The sequence below is a fragment of the Taeniopygia guttata genome, chromosome 25, assembly GCF_048771995.1.
Source record: "Taeniopygia guttata chromosome 25, bTaeGut7.mat, whole genome shotgun sequence".
In the NCBI taxonomy this organism is placed as follows: domain Eukaryota; kingdom Metazoa; phylum Chordata; class Aves; order Passeriformes; family Estrildidae; genus Taeniopygia; species Taeniopygia guttata.
The window spans coordinates 4,665,093-4,682,672 of NC_133050.1; the positions used below are offsets into that span (position 1 = coordinate 4,665,093).

The following is a 17,580-nucleotide window of genomic DNA, read 5'->3' on the forward strand; positions in this document are numbered from 1 at the left end:
GGTTTTGCGGAAACGGCCACGGGCAGGTTTCTTCTCTTGTGTGCGGTCCAGGGCTGCATCTGGCAAAGAGCGAGCGCGGCCAGGGCTGAGGGGCTGCAGGAGAGGCCGGAGAACACAGCCCAGCCCTGCGCTCCCCAGGCAGGGACAGCCCCAGGATGCCCCAGGGGATGGAGCACGGCCACTGCGGGGTGTCTGCCCAGGCCCCTCTTCTGTCCTGTCCATGGGCACATCCCCAGGGGATGGGATGGGATGGGATGGGATGGGATGGGATGGGATGGGATGGGATGGGATGGGATGGGATGGGATGGGATGGGATGGGATGGGATGGGATGGGATGGGATGGGATGGGATGGGATGGGATGGGATGGGATGGGATGGGACGGGAAGGGACGGGATGGGGCCAAGCTGGCTGCAGGCATCAGTCCTGTGGCCCAGCTCTGCCACTCACAGTCCTCCGGTGGCTGGAACTGCTCCAGGTTTTCACGCTGTTGTGGTGGAGCAGCTTCAGGGCTTTTCTTTTTCTTCCCCCTGAACACTCTGAACAAGCCGAGAAATCTGCCCGCCATGCCAGAGTCTGGTATCGAGGGCACCTGAAAGAGAGATGTCTCGGGAAAGCTCCAAGTCAACAAGTCCTCAAGGGCACCTACAAAAGAGAAGCCTCGGGAAGGCCACGGGCTGCCAAGTCCTGTGGTCTTGCCACGAGGTCACCTGTAGGAATAATGCCTCAGAAAAGCTCCGGGTCAGGCACGAACGAGCGCGCTGTGCAGGGGCTCCTCACGGCACCGCTCTGTCCCGTCCTGTCCGGTCGCTTGCTCTGAGCAGAGTGGCGTGCTCTGGTTAGTGCCACTCCTATGTCAGCACGTGTCACAAAGGCCATCCTGTCCCGTTCTATGCCATAGTAACCATGCTGCACCATGTCACAAAGGGCCCTTGCACACACTGCCACCTGCCCTGGGGCCACCCCCTGCCCAGCCAAAGTAGCCCAGGTTGGAAGGAATCCCTGGCCCCAAGTGTCTGAGACAGCCCGACAGGATCTTTAGGAACGGCTCAGACCATCAGCAAACGCTGCCCGGCTCTGTGGGCTCCGGGCAGCAGAAGGAGCTCCCAGGGTTGCCGACACAGCTGCGCTGGGAAGGGCACAGAACCTTCCATGGAAGCTGCCACAGCCTCCTCGGGACGCATCCCAGCCCGTGGCCACCCTAAACCCGCGGGTGTGGCACACACAAGGAACTGTGGGCCAGGGCATGAATGCTGCTCTGAGCCCTGGGGCCCGGGGAGCGCTGACACCAGCAGCTGTGGCAGAGTCCCCACCCAGGCAGACCTGCCAGCCCCGAGCCCTGGCAGGGCTGGTGCCCGTCTCCTGCCCCAGAGACCTGTGCCCCTGGGGGGCTTCTGTGCCAGAGGGAGCCAAACCCACCTGCACTGGGGGCTGTGCTCCTGCCTGCAGGGGCTGTTGGCAGGAGCACCTGGAGCAACTGCTGGCAACAATGAGTAGATGGCAAAATGGTTAACCCTGCCCCGGTATAGAGATCTAAGTGGCCAATAAAGTACAGCTCTCCCCTCTTGTTTCCTGCAGCACAATCAGGACCATGAACACAAACAGTCACGGATATTCTTTCTGAGACCCATGAGCAAGGCTGTGCCAAACGAAGGATGCTGCCTTAAAACAGACTCAAATTCCAGCCCAGACCTCTCACCTCCCAGACAACTCCTTCCCCAGCGCATGTCCAACACCAACACCCTGCAAACACCACAAAGAAGCCCTCAACTTCCTGCCAGGACCCTCAGCTGTCCCTGTCCCTCTGCAGAGTTTCCCTCCCTCCAGCAGACCCCCTGGTTCCCTGCACGTGCTGTGGGATGGCACTCAGGAGGATCTGCTCCAAGGCCTTCCCCGGCAGCAAGCTCAGGCTGCCAGGCCTATGGATCCTGGATCATCCTTCCCACCGAGCCTTCCCATGCACGGCTCTTCCATTGGCACATCTGCGCTCAGCTGGGACTGCTCTGCTCACCCAGGGCTGCTGGTAAAGGATCAAGAGCAGGCTGGCCAGGTCTTTCTCCAGCTCCTTCTGTGCTCTTGGGGAAGGTAGAACCTTCCACAGGAAAGCAACTGGTGCCACAAGGAGTGGGTGGCATCAGGCAGCTCTGGGGAAGCCCCTCAGGAATGCTGTATCCTGAGGGAACACTGTTGGCCTTGACCTGTTGGCACCTGCAGAAGCTTAAAATCAGCTGCCTCAGCTTCCAGAGCCTCTCTTGGCCAGCATCCTGACGTGGATGCAGGACGGCTGCCAGGCGCTGCTGGGACCCAGCGGGACAGGAGCGGCTGTCTCGTGTCCACGCAGCACCCGTGACACAGCCAGGGCCATCCCGAGAGCAGACAGACGCTCACGGGCCAGCAGAGAGGAGCAAGGAGCACTGGGCTCCTCTCAGGGTATCTCAGCTGCGCTTGCTCCACAACACGCCCCCATTTGAAGGCCTGCTGATGCCCAGCTGCCAGAAATGCCTCCCTTGTGCTCTCCAAGATGCACAGGGAGAGCCAAGGAGCAGGACACCTCGGCAGGCAAATCTTCCAAGCCTTTTCTGAGGCCAGGCACACACCAAGATCAGCCAAGACTCTCCACCACACTGCCTGGCCCACCCAGCCCAGCTCTGTGCTGGCCCTGGGCCACAGCAGCTCCCAGCAAGCAGGAGGCAAATGCATCTTGCCAAGAGATGCAACACAGCAGACGGGAAGATGTGAAAAGTGAGTGTGTAATGGCCTTTTAATTCACAGCTCTCAGAGAGAGCTGTGGGGCTCACAGATGGACAGAGATGGTTCTGCTCACCCCTCTGTCCAAAGGGGGGGTAACACACGCTGCTGCAGGTGCTTGGGTTGGTCCCTGCAGGTCCAGGTGGATGCCAAACCTGCTCTTCACAGCCTTCTCCCTTCCCCTGTCCCTCTGCCAAGTGCAGTGGGCCTCAAGGACTGAAAGGAGCACAGAGAGCCAAAGGGGGACACTTGCACCTGCCTCACTGGGAGCTCCCTGGGAAGCACTTTCCTTGAGAAGCAAGCCCCTGTCCTCCAAAGGCATTTCCCCAAATGTGCGGCTTTTCTGCTCAACACCAACACACCCTTAGGAAACGCTGGCAAGGCTGAAGGACTTCACGTCCTTTCAGGACAGGCACTCCAGCTCTAGCTCCTATTCCCCCAAGTGCCTTTCCAGGTGGAGGCTCAGACGTGCAGCCCCAGGCCCTCTACAAACACAAGCTGCTCAGTGCCTCTTCACCTGCCTCAACTCCTGCCTGCGCCCACGGCACCAAGACCAGGCTGTTCCCAGCCAGAGCCCAGAGCCCTGCTCCCGCAGGACGCTCTTGCCAGCACCTTCCAGGACTCTCTGCTGTGCACACAGCGCTTTTCATGCCCGCTCCCAACAGGCTCTGGAAGGCAGAGCACAGCCTGGCTGCCTCTGCCACCAGCACAGCCCAAACACAGGCGGAGGAAGAAGCAGCAGGGGCTGTTTTGCGGCCATGCCCAAGAGAGACTGGCAGGGTGCCCTCCCTCTGCTCTCACTTGCTTGGCTTTCTGACTGGCTCTGAGCCTGGGGCTGCCATTCCTCACTTGTGGGGACCAGAACCACAGCCGGGATCCCAGCACTGCCTGACAGCGCTCCGGGCACTGGCAGGGTCGTGCGTCCCAGTCTGGGGCACCGCGCTGCTGCTTCCTTTGCCCTCAGGCACACCCAAAGCTCCCTGCTAAGCCCGGATGGTCGCTGGTTCTGCCCTCTCCCTGATCCTCTGCAGGGATGGACACTGCTGAGCCTTCAGGAAGTTATTCCTGAAAACTTCCAGCATTCCAAGCTCCTTTGCCCTCTGTGAAAGCTTGCCATGGAATCCCTCACAGCTGCCTTCAGAGCATACTCAGCTTGGCTCTTCCAAATTCCAGGGGCTCCAGGCTGCACAGCAAGATCTGCAACTCCACAGGGTTGTGGAACTGCACCTTCAGCACAGGCACCTCTCCAGCCTGATCTGCCCTCGTTCTGTGTGTGTGTGCACAGAACACGGCGTGGAAGAGAACAGCAGCAGGGGCCTGTGTGTCCCAGGGCCCGGGATTTGGGCCGCTTCAGCTCCACAGAGATGAGGGTAAGGGGTAGAAACCAAACTGTTTATTAATGGAAGGGAAGGGGAAGGGATGAGATGGGGGGAAAAAGAAGGTGATGGGCAGGGTCTGAGGGCTGGAGGGACGGAGCTGTCAACAGGGAATGGGGAGGGAGCTGTCAACAGGGAGGGGGAAAGCAGCAGCTATGGGAGCTTGCAGCAGGCACAGCTGTGGCCAGCATCAGGTGTGCCTGGGGCTCCAGTGACATTGAGTCCTGGTGCTCTCTTCACAGTCTCCTGGTACTCTGCTGTCGTGGTTTGACACGGAAAATGAATTTTCTCAAAAGAAAGAGGTCAATTTGGATATGACCAATTGAAGGTGGACACGCCTCTGAGAACACAGAGGGGTTAAAAGCAGAATTCCCAGGAGAACCCGCTCTCTTTGGTTCCGGTCAGCGTGCAGTGCAGGACTCTCCCCTGCCCATCCGTGGCTGGGCGGGGGAGGGGAAGGCCCCTGGCCTGACTGAGGTAGGCCAAAGGGTGGAGGGGCCTGGGAACCCCCTGCAGATGGAAGGGTGGAGAAAATCTGGGATGTCTCCGTTTCCCCCCAGAGTCTCTCTTTCTCAAGAGAGAGAGAAAGAGACAGCGGTGGTTTTGCCAGCAGTTCACCGCGGGGAAGAAGAGCTGGGGGGGGCCACAAGGTGCCCAGCTGCCTGTGGGAGCGGGAGCCTGGGCAGCGAGCCGTCTCTGGGAGTCGGGACTTTTAACCCTTCGTGAGAAATGAAAGCTTTGTGAAATTTTTCTCCTCCTCGGTTTGAAAGAGAGGAAGAGAGACAGCTTGGACCCTGGGATGTTGGAAGGAGAAATTTTAGGTGGGAGGAGATGATGGAGTGGCTTTTTGCTGGACTTTTTCTTGGTAGCCACAGACTGAACTGATCTTCTCCTCCAAGAGAGACTGTATTTTAGGAGGATGCTGGTGAGCCAAAGAGACCGTGCTTCAGCTGGGAAAAGACAGAAGTTTAACAAACAAAGAAAAGTTAGGGAAGTTTGTGGTGGTGTCCCCTGTCTTCAGAGAAGAAGAGAAGATCTCTCTTCTTGGACCCTCAGCCCCAGGGGGAAATTTGGGGAATTGTGGTCCCAAAAATAAAAAACTGAACTGTTGTTTTTTCCCCTCTTGGCAGGGCATCCTTGAAAGGAAAAATCCTAAAAGCAGTCTGTCCATCCATGCATTGGTGGTGAGAGCACTGTGCATGGAAAGGAGAGGGCCACCATGGCAAACTCTTTCTCTGTGTGGTGCTATGTGTGACATGGAAGCACAGGATGTGGCAGCTGTGTTTCCTGGGCGGGTCTGTGGCACAGGAGGGGCTCCTCTCTTCCTTGATGAACTGAGTATCGATTGTCTGGAGGGTGGACACCTGATTGGAGTCCAGATTGTGTCTCACTGTGGTTTGTTGGGGTTGGGTGGTGAGAGGAGGAATACTTTGGAAGGTTTTCATTTTGAATTTTGTGTGGTGTTTTTATCTTTTTTTTTCTTTTATAGTAGTATAGTAGTAGTAGCTTAATAAAGTTTTTTTCCTTGTTATTAAGCTTGGGCCTGCTTTGCTCTGTTCTCGATTGCATTTCGCAGCATTCAATTGAGAGGTTGCATTTTCATGGGGGCACTGGCATTGTGTGCCAGTGTCAAACCATGACAGCCATACTCCTTGATTTCCTTCTCAGGCTTTTCCAGTCCAGGTGTCTCCAACTATGCCAGGGGGCAGTGTCTGGGGTTGACATTCCTTGACGTTTGCGGATGATGATCGTAGATTTTTCTCCATGGTCATTATGGTTTTTGGTACCTTTTGGGTTATTCCCAGTTTATTGAGATGTTAAGCTCATTTCCCTTGAGTGGTGTAACATCCCTTAAAAAACCCATTAGAATTCCTTTCCCCAAGGCAAAGGCAAACCAAGCCTGACTAGAGAAATGAAAAAAAATTAAACTTGGTAGATTATCCAACACACATGTGCAGTGCAAGCCCCCGGCTGCTGAGTCTCAGGAGAAGGCTGAGGGAAATGCACCCACTACGCCCCCTCTGCGACTCACTCGGCATCTGGTGCAGAAGTTTGGATGTCTGCAGGGGTTGCTTGTCTCCTCTGGGTCTGTTCTTCCTTCCCTCTGGGAGGGCCTTAATGGAAATCAGGTCCATTTCTCCTGCAGACCAGAGTGGCAGGGAGTCACTGCAGGCTGGTGATACTCTGATACAAGGAAACAGGTGTGCATACAAACCAGGCTGTGAAAAGCCAGTGTCCATAAAGGAGCCAGAGGAGCCCTGCAGCTTTGTTTGAATATAGGGAGAGAGTCCATGGGGACATCTGCTGCTGGGCTTTTCTCTCTCAAAGTTTTGGAGGACACAGCCTCTATTTAAACTCCTGGCCACATGCTGCCCTCTTCCTTTCCCCACTGGCTGAGGTACCAGGCCAGGGGACTGCAGGGACCTTTGTACCCTCTTTTCCTTTTGCAAGGTATTACTTCTGGTTTCCATCCAAACTGTAATAGATAAAATATGAGATGATTGGCTCTTGCAATTAAGGGATGAATATTGTGTGTATCTTAAGAGAAGCTTTATTGATGTAGAGTTATGTTATTGTGATTTGTTGTTTAGATGTTCTCCGTTCTCCCCACAGTCCCCTTCCCCCTTTTATAAATGAAAATTAGTCCAGCCAAATTTAAAATGAAACAATAAAAAGTTATTCAGGATTGAATTCTCTCTGAGCAGGCCAAAAGGAAAAGGACAGCGCTGAGCCCAGGTTCGGCACTGGGTGCGTGACAGGAAGGAGCCTCTCGGCAGAGGTTCCCCTGGACACACACACCACCCTCCCGGACCCTGCAGTTCCTATAGGAAATTTTCTGCCCGAGGGCAGGATTTCAGTCACCTGCCTTTTCTTTCCATTCAGAGTCCCACATATTCATAAAGTTCTTTTCTCTGAGCCGGGGTTGAACAATCCAGGTCCAGGTGTGGACAATTTTTCCTGATGAGGTTATGGGAACCGTGGCATTCAGATGCATCAGCCCGGAGGACTCCAGCGATCCCAATCTTGAGTCGCTACCGGGATGATCAGCTCCCAGGTGTTCCAGTATCTCCTTTTGGGACAGCCCATCTCCAGACTAGCCACATGTATTAATTGTAAATGAGGCATTGTCCAAAAACAACCTGGCTCTGGTGTAAACAAATATGTGTGTGTGTGGGGGGGCAGCTTACAGTGCTGGTATGTGTATTGTGTAAAAACTAAATATTATACATGCCAAATCATATTTGCCTTGATTCAATACAACAATATTTCATTGGAGTAAATTATAATCATACATCTCACCCCCCACTCCCTATTGTTCCCACCAGACAGCCTGGGCTGTCTAGACAGGTAGAAAGAAGGCGTGTGTGGTATTCACATTCCTTTGAACAGTGAGAGACACAGGCTTTCCCAGGAACATCCTGGGGAAGGCTGTGAGAAAGCTCAGAGAAAGAAGAAAAACAATTATCTCCATTTGCTGCATCTGATGTTTGGCACATGTGGAATGTGTTATGGAGATTGTTTACCAAAGAGGGATTTCTTCATTGGACTCTGGTGATGGTGTTTTGATTTCATTTGACCAACTGGAGCCACTCTGTGTTGGACTGTCTCTAAGGGTCACGGGTTTCTCTTCAGTATAGCAGTAATATAGTTTTTAGTATAGTGTAATATAGGACAGCTTAATAAAGCTTTTGTTCAGCCTTCTGCAAACATGGAGTCAATGCACGTCATTCCCTGCAGTGGGGGTCCACCACAATAGGTATCGACATATACCCCTTGCATGGGAGAGTAGGAGTGGAAAAGCTTGTTGCTGGGGGGACGCGGCGTGACAACACCTGACCTTCAAACGCAGCTACAAGAAATAAATTCCACCAATAAACGGCAAAGAAGGGTTGACTGACAGACTTTGGGAGGGCCCAGGGGTGGCTGATGCACCCTCCAGGAATGTAAAAGGTGAAGCATCAATCTTGAAGATGAGGCAGCCACCTGGCAGGTAGCAGCCATGGGGCAGGGGGTCTTCCCAGGCCTGTTCTTCCTTATGAGTCCTTCTCTTATGTTTTTGTAAATGTCTAATAAACGTTTTAAAACTTTTAAAGTGTGCAGTTGTTTCTCACAAAACCCAGTCCTAAGGTGGGATGGTCGTGTTACTCCTGACAGGAATGGGCTCCCTGCAGTTCGAGCTGTTCTGCAGCCTGTGCTTTTCCATACCCTGCTTTGCTCTTCAGGTGGCAGATGGCTTGGGCAGGTCACTCCAGACACCTCGAGAGTGCCAGGGTAGGCCCAACCCCTAAAGCTCTCACAGAGCTGTGCTTGACTCTAAATTAGGTAAGCATGAAAACGGATTTTAAAGACTGTAGCACATCTGCAGTTTCAAGGGATAGTAAAGCCAGTGCTGCACTCTGAGAACTAAGTCCACAGTCTGAGTTGTTGATGTCATTTAACTAATTTGCAGCTCATTATTGTGATGATGATGATAGTAGCATAGAACATTTCCTTTTTTTTTTTTCCTCCCCCAAATAAAAAGGTGCCATTCAGCTTCTGGAGAAGAGAACTCTCAAAGGTGCAGTTTGGCAGTCATGGAGGCAGAGGTGGGGGAGAGAAAGATATGCCCTGGAGGGATGCTCTGGTGGGCTCCAGCATTTAAACAAGCTACTTTGATACATAGACTGGGCCATTTTCAATACTAAATGGCTGCATTAAATGGTTTTCCAGGCCTTATGCTGGCCAGAAAACTTTTAAAGCCCATGGGAGTTTAGCCTCCATGAGAAAGGCAGCATCAGTTCCTGTGCCAGGTGAGACATAGCGTTCAAAAGCTCAACTTGTGTTTAGAGGAGCCACCGGCCTAATGTAAGCAAGGCCAGAAAGCTTCTCCAGTCCTGCTGAGCGCGTGTGGCAGAGCTGTTGTGTTTTACAGCAGCTCCATGGCAGCGCAGCAGCTGCAGCAGAGGGCTCAGGACAGCCTTGGGGGCAGCGGGGCGGCAGGAAGCTGAGCAAAGCCCCTGCTCTATGACTGAGGCACTTTGTGCAGAAGCAAACAAAGATGGTGACTTGAAGAGATTCCTGCTGTGCTCAAGGTTTGCCTCTGAAGACTGAGAGGTGAGCTTGTCAGGAATCCCAGAAAACATCAGGGAAAAGGTTTTAGGTTAGTTGTTGTGATTAGGCACAAGTCTCCTGTGGGAAAAGAGCCTCTGAAGCAGGCTGTGAGTCATAGAGTGACTTAGTTTTTAGTAGAGCATAGACTAGCAATTCAATGCATTTTATATTTTTATTCTAAAAGTGTGAAAATATTCTAAGTCTTTCTGAATACTAAAACTACTTTGAAAAATATAGAACTGTTGTGGGAAAAGGGACTAAATATTTGGAGAATTTTCTATGAAAAATATTCCTAAATCCTGCAAAATGAAAACTAAACACAGTAGCTGCTGGTCTCAGGTGCCCGAAGCCCAGCTGCTGCCTGCCCAGCACTGGCTGTGCCCAGACAAGCAGCTCCGCCAGTGCTGGTGGGAGCACCCAGGGACCAGAGCTGAAGCCCAAAGATGCTGCTGGAGTCAGGCCCTACCCTGGCAGGAGGGCTGCACCTCCTGTCCTGGCTGGACACCAGGGCCAGCACCTTTGGGGACAGAGGGTTCTGTTATGGGTGGTGGCAGCATGTCCCCAGCAGTAAGTGGGTAATGCAGCTGCGGAAGGCATGTTGGAAACTGGCTTGGGGAAGGCTGATGACAGGAACAGATCTGCATGGCTGAAGTCATCTGGTCTTGTGAAGCTGCAGAGGCGCTGCTGTGGAGAGAGGAGTGGCTGAGGCCCCAGCTGCCAGTGGCACACAGGGAGCCTCCTGCACAGCAGGGCCCAGAGCTGGCAGGGCTCCCCGGCACGGCTGGAGCGGCTGGCACACCTTGGCCCAGCTGGACAGCTGCCCCTCAAGGCCCCGGCGAGCAGGGGACGGCTCTGGGCAGGCTCCCTGGCCAGGAGCGGGCCCCAGAGCGCCTCTGCCTTTCAGGGGCGATCTCGTCCCCGCTCTTTCTCCTCCCCACCTTGCTGTGCCTCTGCCCTGTGCCCCTGGGGCTGCTCGTGCCCAGGCAGCCTCAGTGGGAGCCAGCACTGGCTGCAGCCCCAGCGGGCCCCAGGACAAGGCCCAGCATGAAGGGGCCAAGGAAAGCACTGGGCACAGCAGAACCTTCAGCTGAGTTCTTTGGACAGCCATGGACTGGCCACAGCTCCACTGCAGCCTGACTGGAAATGTTTCCCATCTACATTAGACTTTTAAAAGAAACTGTTTGAGGGAAAGATGATGAAAACACTCACCGTTTTCTCTTGCAGTAACACCAGATTCCAACACAGGTGAACATGAAGGAAAGCTCCAAAAAAAGCAGACCTGCAATTAACTGTATCAAACAGTGTGTTTCCCAATAGCAACCACTTCTGAGGCTGTTCTGGGCATCGGGAACAGGTGTTGTGGGGCCGGCAGCATCTGTGGGAGCAATGGGGAGCGTGAGCCCGCGCTGTGCTGCACTGCTGAGCTGGCAGCACGGTGGATACGGCCAGGACGTTCTCTGTTTGCCCCAGAGCTGGGGCCTGCAGGCACCTTGCCACCCCTTGGCACAGGCTGTGCCACCCAACAAAGCCCAGCAGGCCGGCAGGAGAGCCCGGGGCCAGCACAGCTGCTTGGGCCGTCTCTGCTTGGAGGGACAGGGACCAAACCCATCCCTGAGCAGCCCCTGCCAGCCCTGGCCCTCCCTGCCCCGTGACAGCTCCCCCAGCCCCAGGGGACAGAGCCAGGCCCTGTCAGGACCCAGTGCAGCCCCGGCCCAGTCGGGAGCCAGGGCTGGCTCTGGCCCTGGGCTCACAGCAGGGCTCCCGCTCGGGGCTGCTCCTGTGCCTGGGGCCTCTGGGCACTCAGGGCCGGCTGCGGGAGCAGCTGCAGAGGGAGGGACATAGTTGGTGCACGAGTCCCGATTCCCCGGGGCTGTGAACGAGCTCCAGAGGCCTGGAAGCCGAGGCACCTCCAGCTTTGGCTGCTGCTGGGCCGTGCAAGGGCAGGGCCTGGGGGAAGAGCTGCTGCCACACAGCCCCGCCGAGGGCTGAGCCCGGCACAGCAATCACCTCCTGTGCCTGTGGCCGTGCCTGGCATCGCCTTCCTTCCTGCAGCAGAGGTTGGCACTGAGCCACTGCTTCCTCTGGGATGTGCCTCCTTCTGCAGAGATGTTTGGTCCATTTCTTGAGAAAGGAAAAGAGACAGCTGGATCAGATGGAACCATCCGCCATTGAGGGAGGTGGCATCTTCAGGAGGCAATGCTATTCAAATCATGGTTAAGGACCAGAAAAACATCTGGGTTTTGGGACTGGGCCATGGCCCTCCCTCCTTCAAGCACCTGCCAAGCCTGGGCAGAAGTCATAAGGGGATGACCCAGGGCGAGGGCACACCCGTGCATGGTTCTGTCCTGGCACCTGCAGCGATGCCCCCCTGGCCGAGCTTTGGGCTCTGAGCTGGCAGCTCTCGCAGGGGGAAAGGCCTTGACCTACCCTCAGCATCTCCCAGAGCCTCCATCCTGAACGTGGGTTGGGAAGCCAGATCACTTTCACCAGCAGGGTTATCTGCAAAGAAAGGCAGGACAGAACAGCTCCTGTGACAATGTAGGAGATCCTCAGGCTGCACCCAAGGCTCAGCCCCAGGACACAGCCCTGGGTTCGGCCCCTTCCCTCTCTGCTCTTCTCTGGGGCTGCACAGAGCACACGGAAGGACACTCTGGCATTGCACACAGGAATAAAACTGACAGCTAAATGCTCCTTCCTCCCACTGACAGTGATCCTGTGGGATCACTCAGGGCTCCAGAAAGGGAGCAGGGCGAGGCTTCCAGATTCCTTCAACCCTGGGATGATGTTAAGGGAAGTGGAAGATGGGTGAGGTCTTGTCACACTGACTCTGATTTTTGTCTCAGGAAAGGCATATTGAAAACTTGCCTCCAACATCCTCCAAGAACTTCAAGCCATTTTCCACCACGGCTTCATAATAATCCAAGTCGCCATCCAAATCTAGAAGTGAGCACAGATCAGAACCATTTCCTTGGTGTGCTGTGGTCCCCTTCTGCCTTTAGGATCTGAGTACTTGCAAGGGGGTTGGGTAAGGCCTTGGGATCCAGATGTGAATGGAAAAGGCCAAAGGAGCACAGGGCCTGGGGAGCTCAGGGCTTGCTCCTGGTCACTGTCCATGCTCTTTGCAGGCCCTGGCAACATCCATGGATGGGCAGCTGGAGCAGCCTGGGGCCCTGGGGGTTCTCTTCTTCCCACAGAGGAAACCCTCCCTAAAGCCCAGGGGAAAACTGCAGCAGGCAGTTCCACAGGTATCCCTGCCTCCCCCTGTCCCTCCTGCCCTCTTACTGCTGGGACAAATCCCTCAGCCCAATGGCACATAGCCAGGCCCTCTCAGGACACTCTGGAGCCTTGCTCTCCCCCTCTGCCCTTTCCCCACCATGGGCACCCCGTGCAGTCACTTCCAGAGCTCGGGACGTGTCTCCCACAGAGGGACCCCAGCAGGACTGCTCAGTACCGGAGTGCCCCGGGCATAATAATTCCTCTGGGCTGTGCCGGCCTTGTCCGGGCTGTGCCCACGCTGCCAAGCAGCAGAGAGGGCAGCTCAAGGCTCAGCAGGGCTCAGGCCCAGAGGCACAGCAATTACCTCCTGTGACTGTGCCTGGCATCGCCTCCCTTCCTGCAGCAGAGGCTGGCACAGAATCTCTGCTTCCTCTGGGAAACACTGCCTTCAGCACAGCTTCTCCATCTACTTTGGAAGAAAGGGAAAGGCACAGCTGGAGCAGGTGAGGCTGTATCCCTTAGGGGAGGGCGCATCTTCAGGAGGCAATGCTTGTCAAAGTCATTGATATGGATCAGGAAAAGGCACAAGCTGTTGGGACTGGGCCAGAGCATGCCCGAGTGAGTAGCGCTCCCTTGCAAACAGCTGTGCCTCCTGATGTGCTCAGAGACAGGGAAACTTCAGGGGATTTCAGGGTGTGCATGGCCCATGGTGCAGTTTGGGGTCCCTGTCAGCTGGTGCCAAATGCCTTCCTGCAGAAGCTGGGGAGAAGCTGCAGCCAGCCCAGGCTGGGAAACAGCCCGGCAGGCCAGGAGAGCAGCAGCGGGCAGCGAGGCTGCCATGGATCCCTTCCCGCTGTGCCGGGCAGGGCCTGTCCAGATGTGCAGGGAAAGCCCCGGCTGCTGAGTCCCAGGGGAAGGCTGAGGGAAATGCACCCACCTTGTCCTGCCTGTTCCATTTCCTTCAGCATTTTCCACATGACTTCAAATGGTTTCTGGGATTTCTTGTCTGCCATCTGGTTGGTGTTTCCTATTGGAGGATCTTAACAGAAAGCTGTTCCATTTCCCAGGAATGGACCCCACAAAACCATTGCTCAGCCTGTGGGTTCAGCAGGGACACACTACTCACCCCTGTGATGGGAGCTGGGTTGGTGTGCATCATCCAGCCCAGGAGCTGGAGAGATCCTCTCTGCAGAAACGCCTGTAACTGAACAGGCACAGGAGCTTCTGTCACCTGGTTCCTTCCAGATGGTCAATGATTATGAGACACTGAGAACATACCTGCAGGATGCCCAGAGGGCTTCAAAGCGTCATACCGCCAGGCTAATGGAGAAGCCTTTGGGGCATCCCCATCTAGAAGCAAACCAAGATGAGAAGGTTTCCATTGTGTGCCAGGGCTGGCTCTGGCCCTGGGCTCACAGCAGGGCTCCCGCTCGGGGCTGCTCCTGTGCCTGGGGCCTCTGGGCACTCAGGGCCGGCTGCGGGAGCAGCTGCAGAGGGAGAGACATAGTTGGTGCACGAGTCCCGATTCCCCCGGGCTGTGAACGAGCTCCAGAGGCCTGGAAGCCGAGGCACCTCCAGCTTTGGCTGCTGCTGGGCCGTGCAAGGGCAGGGCCTGGGGGAAGAGCTGCTGCCACACAGCCCCGCCGAGGGCTGAGCCCGGCACAGCAATCACCTCCTGTGCCCATGCCTGTGTCCGTGCTTGGCATTGCCTTCCTTCCTGCAGCAGAGGCTGGCACTGGCCCACTGCCTCCTCCAGGAAGTGCCTCTTTCTGCACAGGCGTTTGGTCAATTACTTGAAAAAGGAAGAGGAACAGCTGGATCAGATGGAAACATTCCCCATTGGACAGGTGGCATCTTCAGGAGGCAATGCTTGTGAAACTCACAGGTAAAGATGAGGAGAATGCCCAGGCTATTGGGGCTGGGCCAGAGCACTCCCTTGTGAAAACAGCTGCACCTCCTGATCTGCTCAGAGACTGGGAAATTGCAGAGGATCTCAGACCCATCCACAGCTGCTCTGGGCATCCTGTGCCAGGGCCTCCCCCCGCTCACAGGGAACAATTCCTGCCCAATATCCCATGTGGCCCTGCCCTGCGTTGGGTTGAAACCACTCCTGGTGTCCTGTCACTCCAGGCCCTTGCCCAAAGCCCCTCTCCAACAAGCCTGTCAGTCCATTCAGTGTGAATGCAGATAAATGTCAAGTTGAGTATTTCCTGCTGAAAATCCAGTTATGAAGATTCATTTTACAACAGAAATTACAAAGTAAAGAAAATATGTAAGACGATGCCTCATCTGAATTATGGCCCAAATAATTAGGGTCACTTTCCTTGGCAGTAGTCTAAATGGGGGAAAGACCTAAAAACAGAAATATGAATACCCGTGTTCAGGATCCTTCAGTCAGATAAATGACACCACAAAACAGTACAAGTGTACAACTGATTCTTTAGTTGCTTAATCACAGTAAATTGAGCATGACGAAATTTAACTCATCTGAGTTAAACAACACTGAAATCTGACTGGCATTAGGTCAGCTTCCAGACAGAATGAATTTTATGGCAAATTGATTACTATACTGTAACCATAATGTATGTATTCCTGTTCCATTGTAGCACAGACTTTCTTTATGCCTGTATCTTATCTGAAATTATTTACTTCAATCTGCTGTGGAGCAGAGTTGAGTCTCTGTCCTCTTCTGTCAGCCACAGTTGCCATCAGATTCGTCTGCCCAATGCTCATCCCACACACCAGGAAAGCATCAGTGTGCTCATCCGGAGCCTCCCTCAGGGGGCTGCAAAGAAATCCATTAAAGAGATAGTAAATTACGGTGTAAATTACAAATAGCAAAGCAAAGGACTCATTTAGTGACCAGCAGTTTTACCACAAGGCTAAGTGACAGTCTGAAGCAAAGTTGAGGAAATTATCACATTTTTACACATGATTGCTCTTTGCAAACTGTGCTTTATTGAAACATTAAATACTTGAAGTGAAAATGAAACAAGCAACAGACACAGTGAGTTTGATAACATCAGATGTGCCTTCACACAGCACTCTTCACCTGACACTCTCTGCCAAGTCACTGCTTCCAAGATGCACAAAGCTTCATCAGTCATCACACTGGAGGAATGCAGTCTCCTTCATCAGCCAGCAACATTCAGGCTGTTAGCTCAGGAAACTTCCCTCACAAATAATATTTTACCTTTTAACAGCTAATTGAGGCTTCACAAAAAGAAAATAAAAAGACTCTCAGCCGTTGTGTATTACCATGCCTTTAACCTAATATCTTTATTCATTTTTTGCCAATTCTTATTCACAGATTAATTTCAAAAGTCCATTAACTTACACAAGTGAGACAAACTGAGATGCTGCTTTGAGACTGAGATCCATGACAGGGAAGTATTTTGCCAGAAAAGGTTTCTTTGAGTCATCCAGAACTCTGACATAAGCTTTAACTGTTTTTCCAATCTCCACCTGAAACAGATATATCCAGTCATTTTGCATTCACACCACTCTTATTTATTCGCATAAAAATTTTCACTTGATTTTGTATTATACTTGTAGTAGGCTAGTGGAGTTAGAGCCCCAAGGTTAGACTAGCACTGATTTTAAACACTAATCCCTGCCAGCTGGAGTTAGTGTCAGATGAAATGAATGAACTCAGGTCCTTCAGCTGGCAAGGGCATAATTAAAACATCCAGAAATATCAACACTTCTTTTGTTTAAGGTGCACCCAAGCTGGCAAGAGCAATGAGCTGGACTTTCTTCTGTTCAGTTTTAAAGCCTGACATATGGAAAATGACCCTGGGGCAAAACCTACTCCTAAAAGAATTGCTCACATGCACTTTAAACAGGAGGAAATGTAAATGAGCATGTCCATATAAATTAGGGATTAATATTACTATGTAAATGCAAAAGCTGAGATTTCTGCCACACAGAACACGAACGGATACCTGATACCCTGAGACCCTTATAACCTGAAGGGATAAATTTGGGAGGGAGAAACAGAGACACAGGGAGGTGTTCTCTGTTGTAGCATCTTGTCCATGTGTGATCTCTGTGCTCAGGACCAGCAGCACAGGAGTCAGGGCAGGCTGGATCAGCTCCTAATGCTGCTTCCAAGGCACTGACCTTGCCAACAACTTACACGTGAATTCCTGGATATCAGACACATGAATTTCAGCTTCAGCTGGGGCAGGGAAAGCCAGACACAGATCTTGAATCATTACAGTCACTGATCCTGGGAGCAGAGGCTGCACCTGCAATGCCAAAAGAAAACTGCCTTATAGCACTTCTTTTGTCTCTTGTTCACAGGATAAAATTTGTATCACTTTCAGGGCAGAAGCAGTTGGATGCAGAAATCTCCAAGCTTACACAAGGAGAATCCTTCCACCGAAATAAAAATCAAGCTCTAAAATGTATGTAAAAAGTATTAAGCTACTGAGCTAGTGCAAACAGCCCCCAGGCACCAAGTGAATTAACAGCTCTTCATCTGGAACAGTCTGGCATCCTGTTACCCTCCCACCATCAGGAGAAAAAACACACAAATCCTTTAGAGCAACAAAATTTTCTTAGAGTGAAAACCAAAGCGATAAGGAAAAAAAAAATAGTGAGAACAAAAATTATGCCTGTAAAGCACTGGTATTGCTTCATGTAAGGTTTGTACTCTACTGTCACTGCTTCTCATCTGAGCAGCCAAAACCTGGTGGTAGATCCTGGCAAGTAAGAGGACAATTGACAGATCAGGTGTTTCTTTAATAAAACTATTATTACATTTATTTTAAAGAAAGAGAATGTTACACTTAACAGATAAAGAGAATAAAACAATGAAGAGAGAGACCTCTGGTCCCAAACACAAGCCCTCAGAACTAAGCACCCATTCCAAAGTCCCCTCTGCCAAGGCCATGCAGCCACACCTTGCTCCTCACATCAGCTCTGCAGTTCTCCTGCAACTCCCTGACCTTGTCACAGACCTCAGGACAATCCCAGCTGTTCTGCTCCCTTTGGCCAGGGAGCAGTGAAGTCGGGTGTCCTGCTGTGTGCTCTGGACTCTGAACAAGGGGAGATGGACAGGCCCCCCAGTGCACGGGAGCTCAGTGAACTCTCAGCTCTGCCCAGCAGCACCACAGGAGCCAGCAGCAGAGCAGTGGGGAAAGCTGA

General features: G+C 53.0%; 1 protein-coding gene and 1 long non-coding RNA gene across 3 annotated transcripts in view; one reads left to right on the forward strand and one right to left on the reverse strand.

Moving 5' to 3' along the window:
* The window catches only part of LOC140680592 (uncharacterized), a 402,733-nt gene that overhangs the window by 208,322 nt on the left and 176,831 nt on the right, over positions 1–17,580 (forward strand). The gene's annotated exons all lie outside the window — the stretch shown is intronic.
* LOC121468058 (nuclear pore membrane glycoprotein 210) overlaps positions 1–17,580 on the reverse strand; it is a 55,170-nt gene that overhangs the window by 152 nt on the left and 37,438 nt on the right. The window contains 8 exon segments of the mRNA XM_072918322.1: positions 449–590; positions 11,641–11,712; positions 12,086–12,150; positions 13,367–13,456; positions 14,709–14,781; positions 15,079–15,214; positions 15,767–15,894; positions 16,548–16,679. Of these exon segments, the coding sequence (XP_072774423.1) occupies positions 449–590; positions 11,641–11,712; positions 12,086–12,150; positions 13,367–13,456; positions 14,709–14,781; positions 15,079–15,214; positions 15,767–15,894; positions 16,548–16,679 (838 nt within the window).